General features: G+C 49.6%; 1 protein-coding gene across 1 annotated transcript in view; it reads left to right on the top strand.

Annotated features, from left to right (window-relative positions):
• The first annotated feature begins 4,384 nt into the window (after positions 1–4,384).
• Positions 4,385–10,816, top strand: part of spi1b (Spi-1 proto-oncogene b) — a 92,311-nt gene continuing 85,879 nt past the window's right edge. Inside the window, exons 1-2 of the mRNA XM_069894374.1 lie at positions 4,385–4,500; positions 4,590–4,671. Coding sequence (XP_069750475.1) covers positions 4,477–4,500; positions 4,590–4,671 — 106 coding nt within the window. The 5' untranslated portion in view covers positions 4,385–4,476. The remainder of the gene's footprint in view (positions 4,501–4,589; positions 4,672–10,816) is intronic.

Genomic DNA, 10,816 nt, shown 5'->3' with positions numbered 1-10,816 from the left:
GCGTTGCGCTAACTGCTGCACCAACCGTGCCACCTGCCTGAAACATACTCAGTGACTGAGCCTCCACAGCCCTGGGTTCACAAGGTTTGCGGTGAAAACGTATCTTCTCATCCCTGCCCTGAACGGCCAATCCCTTATTCTGATGCCAGACCTCCCCAGCGTATGACTACACTCTGGAGACATGTGGTGTCTTCAACCAGGGGAACCCTCATCCCTGCATCTGCAGAGCCAAACCCTGTAAGAATTTGGCACATTAATCCTGCCCCAGCACTCTCCAACCAGGTAGCATTACCAGACTACTCCAATCCTGGTGAACCCTCCCTTCCCATTTCACTTTATTCTCTCCCTCCTTGCTTTCTCTCACCCATCTAATTTCCTTCTCTTTCTCCTGCCTATCACCCATACCTTCCTCCACCCCTCTTTCCCCTTCACCTCTCAGTGCCCTTCTTTCCCCAGTCTGCTCGCCTGAGCTCCTCCCCCTTCTCCCTTTTCCCTCCAATTGGCTGCTCGATCTTTGGCATCTCTAAGGGCTCAGGCCTGAAATGTTGACTGTCTCGGTTTCCACGGGACCTGTTTGCCCTGCTGAGCTCCTCCAGCAATTGTGTTAACTTTCACTGGGTAACTGTCAAATTCAGATCTGAAACCCTGAGTAAAACATGCTCACACTAGTCATGGGAACCCCTCAGTACTAAAGGACATGCAGGGTGCTCCCTCCACAGCCTGACTCAAAGCAAAACTTTCAGTTCCCATCTGTGGGATTGGGGGATGAGTTATTCAGTGGATGAAACTCGCTGGTGGAGGTTCAGGCAGTTTCTTTTTAGGACAGAGTGCATCTCCTGCCCCCACAATTCCTGTCAGCAGCCCAGATCATGGGGGAAGAGCAGCTTGCTACCAAAAAGCCAAGGAAACTCAACAGGTCTCACAGGCCATGCTATCAGAAGTGCCTGGCCTCCAGTTCAAAGGTCAAGCCCTGTGGACCTCACTGGGAGAGTGCAGCCAGGAACCAACTCAGTGAATAGTCACCGGTGACTGTCATGAGATTGCAAGTTTGACTACAATAATGGGAACACTGTAATAACAGCCAGATTAGAACAGCTGGAGGACAGTTACAGGTGGGGATGTAACAAGTTAAAAGTAAAACACAAAACTCCGCACACACTGTGGTTGAAGTTAAAAACTCAGTGCTGGAGAAACACAGCAGGTCAAAGGTGTCCTTTAGATAAAGACACATACCCAACGTCTCGCCTTGAGCCCATACCTTGATGAAGGGCTCAAGCCCAAAATGTTGGTTCTGTATCTTTATCTTTGCTGCATAAAGGGCACCGTTTGACCTGCTGTGTTTCTCCAGCACTGAGTTTTTATGTAACAACAGGTTGACTGCAGTAAGGGAAAGGTTGTAGTAACTGGATTAGTGCCTGTAATAAAAGGGAACTTTAAGCATTAACAGGATGTTAAACATCAGGATTGTAATAAGAGCTCATTTATAGCATCACAATTACAATAACCGAATGAAGGTGAGTGTCGGTAATACAACCGTGACGAGAAGTGGAGGCAACAGCAGGATGAGAGCAGTTTAAGGAATCTGTCACAATAGCTGGTGGCTTGTAACAGTGGACAGGGGTGAGACACCTGATCATGATAGCAAATTGTAAAGTGTTGCAGCAGAAAGGTTGAGATGATCTTAATATCAGGAACACAGGAATGAGATGGGAATAATAAAAGTGCAGCATAACCAGACTCAGAACAAGCAGGAAAGGGTGATTTTGCAAAACGGCAGCAATTAGCAATCAGAGGAATAAAAGCGGGAGGAGTAATAACCATGGCCATTTGGCCCATCAATCAGAGGGTGGCAAAATTGCAATGCTCAAGCTGTTGTCCAATAGGTGGATGGTAAAGCGAAAGGCAACAGTCAGCCATGTGTCACTGGTCAGAATGGTATGATGCAGAACAGCATCCTGAAACAGAAGGGAGATAACAGCAGCAACGGGGGAGGGAAAATAACAATAGGGAGAAATAGTGACAATGGGGAAGGAGAGTAACAATGGGGATGGGAGAGTAACAATAGGGAGACACAGTAACAATTGAGAAGGGAGAGTAACAATGGGGAAGGGAGAGTAACAATGGGGAAGGGAGAGTAACAATGGGGATGGGAGAGTAACAATGGGGAAGGGAGAGTGACAATGTGGAAGGGAGAGTGACAATGTGGAAGGGAGAGTAACAATGTGGAAGGAAGAGGAACAATGGGGAGACATAGTAAAATGGGGAAGGGAGATTAACAATGGGGAGACATTGTAACATTGGGGAAGGAGAGTAACAATGGGGAGACATAGTAACATTGGGGAAGGGAGAGTAACATTGGAGAAGGGAGAGTAACATTGGGGAAGGGAGAGTAACAATGGGAAGACATAGTAACAATGGGGAAGGAGAGTAACAATGGGGAAGGGAGAGTAACAATGGGGAAGAGTAACAATGGGGAGTCATAGTAACCATGAGGAAGGGAGGGTAACAATGGGGAGACATAGTGACATTGGGGAAGGAGAGTAACAATGGGGAGACATAGTAACATTGGGGAAGGTAGAGTAACATTGGGGAAGGGAGAGAAACAATGGGGAGACATAGTGACATTGGGGAAGGGAGAGTAACAATGGGGAGACAGTAACATTGGGGAAGGTAGAGTAACATTGGGGAAGGGAGAGAAACAATGGGGAGACATAGTAACAATGGGGAAGGAGAGTAACAATGGGAAGACATACTAACAATGGGGAAGGGAGAGTAACAATAGGGAGACATAGTAACATTGGGGAAGGTAGAGTAACATTGGGGAAGGGAGAGAAACAATGGGGAGACATAGTGACATTGGGGAAGGGAGAGTAACAATGGGGAGACATAGTAACAATGGGGAAGGAGAGTAACAATGGGAAGACATACTAACAATGGGGAAGGGAGAGTAACAATAGGGAGACATAGTAACATTGGGGAAGCGAGAGTAACATTGCAGAAGGGAGAGAAACAATGGGGAGACATAGTGACATTGGGGAAGGGAGAGTAACAATGGGGAGACATAGTAACAATGGGGAAGGAGAGTAACAATGGGAAGACATACTAACAATGGGGAAGGGAGAGTAACAATAGGGAGACATAGTAACATTGGGGAAGCGAGAGTAACATTGCAGAAGGGAGAGTAACAATGGGAAAACATAGTAACATTGGGGAAGGGAGACTAACAATGAGGAGACAGTAACAATGGGGAGGGAGAGTAACAATAGGGAGACATAATATCATTGGGGAAGGGAGAGTAACAATAGGGAGACATAGTAACATTGGGGAAGGGAGAGTAACAATGAGGAGACATAGTAACAATGGGGAAGGGAGAGTAACAATAGGGAGACATAGTAACATTGGGGAAGGGAGAGTAACAATAGGGAGGCATAGTAACATTGGGGAAGCAAGAGTAACATTGCGGAAGGGAGAGTAACAATGGGAAAACATAGTAACATTGGGAAGGGAGACTAACAATGAGGAGACAGTAACAATGGGGAGGGAGAGTAACAATAGGGAGACACAGTAACAATGGGGAAGGGAGAGTAACAATAGGGAGACATAATATCATTGGGGAAGGGAGAGTAACAATAGGGAGACAGCAACTTTGGGGAAGGGAGTGTAACAATGGGGAGACATAGTAACATTGTGGAAGGGAGAGTAACAATAAGAGAGGTATACTGTAATGGGAGAGATAAAAATGGGGATGTATAGTAACATCGGAAAGGAAGAGTAACAAGGATGGCAGAGTAATAAATGGGAGGGAGAGTAAAGATGTGGAAGAGTAACAATAGGTGAGAAAAGCCACCAGGAAGGGTGGGGGCAGAAGAGGGAGGATATCCAGGGCCGGGGTGGGTTGCGGGCGGCTGCAGCAACCCGCCGGAGGAAGACCCTCGCCAGTGTGAACGACCCCGGTGTGTCTGTCCCACCTGGCGCCTGGGCCACGTGGCGAGGACTCTCCCTGCCGGCGCCGTCCTGACTCCCCCATCTCCGTCCCGGTCTGCTGCCAAAAATGTATCCGTCCATAGGTCTGCACGTCAGCAGCGGGGTCCCCGCAAACCCAGAGGGAAGCGGTACCTGGCTCATCGAGATGGTAAAGCGGCGCTACAGAAATGCAGCCCGCTGCGTGTCCCGGGGGACAAGCACCAGGTGTATCACGCACCGCTGTCAAATGCCAAACTTTCCCGAGGGTCCTGTCCGTCGGGGCGAGTCCCGAGTCCTGGACTGGCTGCGCTTAGGGGTGGAGTCCGGGGCAGAAACTCCGATCAGGAGGTTCCTGTTTATCTGCCGGTCGGTGCTGACCCAAGTGTCAGACGCACCCAAGCCCCGTGCCTGCCTCGACTCGTCCGCTCCTTCCACGGTAGGACGTTGGGGATGTTCTCGGTGGCCTGAACTAGCCCGACCCCTGCCCCGTCCGCCCTGCGATCGGGAAGAGCTATGGAAGGTTATCTCATCGCGCCGGTAAGCAAGGGCTGCTTTGGCTCGGTGGCATTCTTCAAGACTTGTCCTGGCACAGCGCTGGTTTTGAGTGTGTCTCTTCCCACTTGCAGTACCCCGAGGAAATTGTCAGCGACGTGTACAGGCAGCCGGAGTACTACACCTACCTGGGCAGCGATGGAGAGAGCCGCGGCGGTGAGTTGCGATCCAGCGGGCGGAGGCGGCCAACTTTCCCAACCATGTGCGGGGAGAGAGAAGGTCCAGGGATCCTTCCTGGAGACAACTGAGCCCACTCTTCCCGCTCGACCTGCTGACTTCCTCCAACAAACTGGGGGCTGCATCTTAGTAATGAATGGTTACATTGCCCAGGGCCAGGGAATTATTCACGACGGGAACACTCTCACTTCCAAAAACAGTATTGTTGGCTTTCAAGGGGAGAGGACTCTGATCAGTGTGGTCAGGATGGGCAGGTGGGCGGCAAGGGGAGAGAACTCTGATCAGTGTGGCCAGGAGGGGCAAGTGGGCAGTAAGGGGAGAGGACTCTGATCAGTGTGGTCAGGATGGGCAGGTGGGCGGCAAGGGGAGAGAACTCTGATCAGTGTGGCCAGGAGGGGCAAGTGGGTGGTAAGGGGAGAGGACTCTGATCAGTGTGGCCAGGAGGGGCAAGTGGGTGGTAAGGGGAGAGGACTCTGATCAGTGTGGCCAGGAGGGGCAAGTCGGTGGTAAGGGGAGAGGACTCTGATCAGTGTGGCCAGGAGGGGCAAGTGGGCGGTAAGGGGAGAGGACTCTGATCAGTGTGGTCAGGACGGGCAGGTAGGCGGCAAGGAGAGAGGACTCTGATCAGTGTGGTCAGGACGGGCAGGTGGGCTGCAAGGGGAAGGGTTTAGTGGGAGAGAGATGGAGAAGGCGAAGGAGAATGATGGGGAGAGAGAGGAAGATAGAAAGGGGAGAGAGGAGAGGGAAGAGAAGCAGAGAGGGAGGGAGAGGGAGACACAATAGGAGAGGGGAGTGATGGGGAGAGAAAGGGGAGGGGAAAGGAAAAAAAGGGTAGGAAACAAAAAGGAGGGAAGGAAGGAGATGGAAAGAAAGAAAAGGGTAGGATATAGGGTGTGAGAGAGGCAGAGAGAGGGAGAGATAGAGATGGGGAGAGAGGGGAAAAGAAAGAGAGATTGAGACAGAGGGAGAGAGATGGGGAGAGAGAGAAAGCAGAGGGATCTGGGGGTCCCTGTCTATTGTTCATTGATAATGGTCACACAAGTAGATCAGGTGGCAAAAAAGGTGCATGGTGCACTGGGCAGGGCATTGAGTTAAGAGCTCCTGTGCAGATCTATAAATATTTGGTTAAGCCACACTTGGAATACTGTTTGCAATTGTGATTGCCCCATCACAGGAAGGATGTGGAGGCTTTAGAAAGAGGGGAAAAGAGGTTTACTAGGATGTTGCCTGGTTTGGAGGGTACGAGTTATGGGGAAAAATTGAACAGTTGGGTTGTTTTCTCTGGAGTGCAGTAGGTTGAGGGGAGACCTGAGAGAGGTGGATAAAATCATGAGGGGCAGCAATAGGGTGGACAGTCAGGATTTTTTCCCCAGGTAGAAAGAATTGCACACTTTTCTTTTAATGGGGTAGGAAGTTTAAAAGAGAAGCATCGGGCAACTATTTTACATGAAAAGTGGTGGGTGCGAGGATTGGGGTGCCAGGAGGAGTGGTGGAAGCAGATTAATAGTGCCATTGAAAATAGACACATGGAAATGAGATTAGAGGAATATCTATCAGCTGCATAAAACATAGTTTTAGTTTAATTTGGAAGCTATAGAGGGATGGGGGCGGGGGGCAGGGGTAGAGAAGGAGAGAGAGAGAGAGAGAGCTTCCGCAGACATCCAGGCATCACAACAATCTCCATAAGATGATGACAAACAACTCCCCTGAAGTGGTAGGAAGCAGACTGTCCTATCCAGCTCAGAGGACATGAGGAAAAAGAGTGGTGGACCCTACCTCCACCATCATAGCATCCCTTCCAAGTGTGCACATAAAGATGAGACCCTCTGCACCAGATGCGAGACTCAGAGCCTAGGAGAGGAGGGGACAAACTCACAAAGAGGAATCGGAAGGAACGTTAAAGGCAGCCACTTACGGAACAGGATTGGGGGCGGCGAGAGAAGTGGGAGATGAAGCTTTGCCAGTCGACAGAGGTTGACCTCACCAAGATAGGGCCCACTGGAGAGATGGCTGGTGTCTCAAAGAGGCACTGAAAAAGTCAGGATGGCTGACAATTCCACCGCTGAAGCTGATGAGGCTACCGGAGTTCTGTTTCCCTTACATATGTGTTGGTAAATTTTGCAAGTCAAAGCTGCTGATTGGATTACAGGCCAGAGGTGTACACAGCTGACTTGGAAGGTGTGTGGGGGGAGGGTGGTAAATACAGAGGAACCTGCCTCCAAGAAGTAAACTGTTATCCTCTGAAACCAGCCTGCTGCAGAGAGGTCTGGCCACATGCTGGTGAACAACAAAAGGGCTCAGCAACATCGATCCCACCATCACATATCCCACCAGCACCGATCCCACCAACACTGATCCTACCAACATCAATCCCACCAGCACTGATCTCACCAACACCGATCCTACCAACACTGATCCCACCAAAACTAATCCCACCAACACTGATCCCACCAACACCGATCTCACCAACACCGATCCCAGCAGCATTGATGTTACCAACACCGATCTCATAAACACCGATCCCATGAACACCGATCACACAAATACTGATCCTACCAATACTGATCCCACCAGCACCAATCTCAGCAACACTGATCTCACCAACCGATCTCACCAACAATAATCCCACCAAAACTGTTTGCACCAACACTGATCCCACCAACACTCATCTCACCAACACTGATTCCACCTGCACTGATCCCACCAACATCAATCAGACCACACTCTTCCCACCAACACTGATCCCACTCAAACCGATCCCACCAACACTGATCCCACCAACACCAATCCCACAAACACCTATCCCACAAACACCTATCTCAACAACACTTATTTCACCAACACCGATCACAGCAACACTCATCTCACCACCACTCATCTCACCAACACTTATCCCTCCAACATCAATCCTTCCAACACCGATCCCACCAACATTGATCCCACAAACACCGATCTCACCAACACTGATCCCACCAACACCGATCTCACCAACGCTCATCCCACCAACACCAATCTCACCAACACTGTTCCCACCAACACCAATCCCACTAACACTGATTTCGCCAACACTGATACCTCCAACAACGATCCCTCAAACACTGATCCCACAAATATCGATCCCACCATTCGCACAAATACCTATCTCAACAACACTAATCCCACTAACACTAATCCCACACAAACCAATCCCACAAACTCTGATCCCACCAGCACCGATCCTACCAACACCAATCCAACTAACACCATTCCCACCAATAGTGCTCCCACCAACTTCGATCTCACCAACACAGATCCCAAAAACACCATTCTCACCGATCCCACCAACACTGAATCCACCAGCAATTATCATACCAACACTGATTCCACAAATCCTAATTCCACCAACATTGATCCCTCCAACACCGATCATACCAACACTCATCTCACCACCACTCATCTCACCAACACACATCTAACCAACACTTATCCCTCCAACATCAATCCCTCCAACACTGATCCCACAAACACCGATCTCACCAACACTGATCCCACCCACACTGATCTCACCAATGCTCATCTCACCAACACTGATCCCAACAACACCAATCTCACCAACACTGTTCCCACCAACACCAATCCCACTAACACTGATTTCACCAACATTAATACCTCCAACATCAATCCCTCAAACACTGATCCCACACTCATCTCACCAACACCGATCCCACAAACACCAATCTAATCAACACTGATCCCACCAATACTGTTCCATAAACACCGAACATACCAACATCCCTCCATCCAGCTCAGATCCTAACACCACCGATCCCTCCAGCACTAATTCCACCAGCACCGATCCCACCAAAACTGTTGCCACCAGCACCGATACCACAATCAATAATCCCACTAGGCCTGTTCTCACCAGCACGGATCCTACCAGCAATGATCCCACCAACACCGATCCCACCTGCACCAATCCCACCAACACCATTTCCACCAACACTGATCTCACTAACACCAATCTCACTAACAATGATCCTACCAACATCGATTCCACCAACACAGACCTAACCAGCACCGATCCCACCAACACTGATCCCACCAACTCCAATCCCACCAACACCAATCCTATCAAAACCAATCCCACGAACACTGATCCCACCAACAATGATCCCACCAACACCGTTCCCACCAACACAAATCCCACTAACACTAATCCCACCCAAACCAATCCCACCAACACTGATCCCACCAACACCAATCCCACCAACACCAATCCCAGCAACACCAATCCTATCAAAACCAATCCCACGAACTCTGATCCAACCAACAATGATCCCACCAACACCGATCCCACCAACACTATTCCCACTAACACTAATCCCACCCAAACCAATCCCACCAACACTGATCCCACCAACACCATTCCCACCAACAGTGCTCCCACCAACTTCGATCTCACCACCACAGATCTCACCAACACTGATCCCAAAAAACACCATTTCCACAAACACTAAATCCATCAGCAACTATCATACCAACACTGATTCCACAATCCCCAATTCCACCAACATCAATCCCTCCAACACCGATTCCACCAACACACATCCCACCAACACTGATCCCACAAACACTGATCTCACCCGCATTCATCTCACCAACACTGATCCGATGAACGTTGATTCCACCAACATTGATCTCTCCAACACTGAGCCCACCAATACCAATCCCACCAACAATGATCCCACCAACACCAATCCCATCAAAATGAATCCCACAAACTCTGATCCCATCAACAATGATCCCACCAACACCGATCCCACCAACACTAATCCCACTAACACTAATCCCACCCAAACCAATCCCACGAACTCTGATCCCACCAGCACCAATCCCATCAACACCGATCCCACCCAAACCAATCCCACAAACTCTGATCCCACCAACACCATTTCCCACCAACACCGATCCCACCAACACTAATCCCAGTAACACTAATCCCACCCAAACCAATCCCACAATCTCTGATCCAACCAACACCATTTCCCACCAACACTGATCTCACCAACCCGCATATTACCAACACCAATACCAACACTGATCCCACCAGCATTGATCTCACCAACACTGATGCCACCAACACCGATCTCACCAACATTGGTCCCATCAACACCATCACACCAGCTCTGATCCTAACAGCACCGATCCCAACTGCACCAATTCTTCCACCATTAATGATCCAAGTAGGACTGATCTCACCAGCACCGATCCCACCAGCAACAATCCTACCAACACTGATACCTCCTGAACTGATCCCACCAGAACCAGTCTCACCAACACTGATCCTACCAACACTGATCCCACCAACACTGTTCCCACCAACAGTGCTCCCACCAACTTTGATCTCACCAATACCGATCTCACCAACACTGATCCCAAAAACACCATTCCCACCAACACCGATCCCACCAACACTGAATCCACCAGCAACTATCATAACAACAGTGATTCCACAAACCCCAATTTCACCAACATCGATCCCTCCATCACCGATTCCACCAACACACATCCCACCAAAACTGATCCCATAAACACTGATCTCACCCGCACTCATCTCACCAACACTGATCCTACGAACCTTGATTCCACCAACATCAATCTCTCCAACACTGAGCCCACCAATACCAAACCCACCAACAATGATCCCACCAACACCAATCCCACCAACACCAATCCCATCAAAGCGAATCCCACGAACTCCGATCCCACCAAAAATGATCCCACCAACACTAATCCCACTGACACTAATCCCACCCAAACCTATCCCATGAACTCTGATCCCACCAGCACCAATCCTACCAACACCAATCCCACCAACATTATTCCCATCAACAGTGCTCCCACCAACTTCAATCTCACCAACACCGATCTCACCAACACTGATCCCAAAAACACCATTCCCACCAACACCGATCCCACCAACACTGAATCAACCAGCAACTATCATACCAACACTGATTCCACAAACCCTAATTCCACCAACATTGAACCCTCCAACACTGATTCCACCAACACACATCCCACCAACACTGATCCCACAAACAATGATCTCACCCACACTCATCTCACCAACACTGATCCCACG

The sequence above is a fragment of the Narcine bancroftii genome, chromosome 1, assembly GCF_036971445.1.
Source record: "Narcine bancroftii isolate sNarBan1 chromosome 1, sNarBan1.hap1, whole genome shotgun sequence".
Taxonomy (NCBI): domain Eukaryota; kingdom Metazoa; phylum Chordata; class Chondrichthyes; order Torpediniformes; family Narcinidae; genus Narcine; species Narcine bancroftii.
Note: the sequence above shows the minus strand (reverse complement) of the source record. Positions and strands in the feature narration are given on the sequence as shown.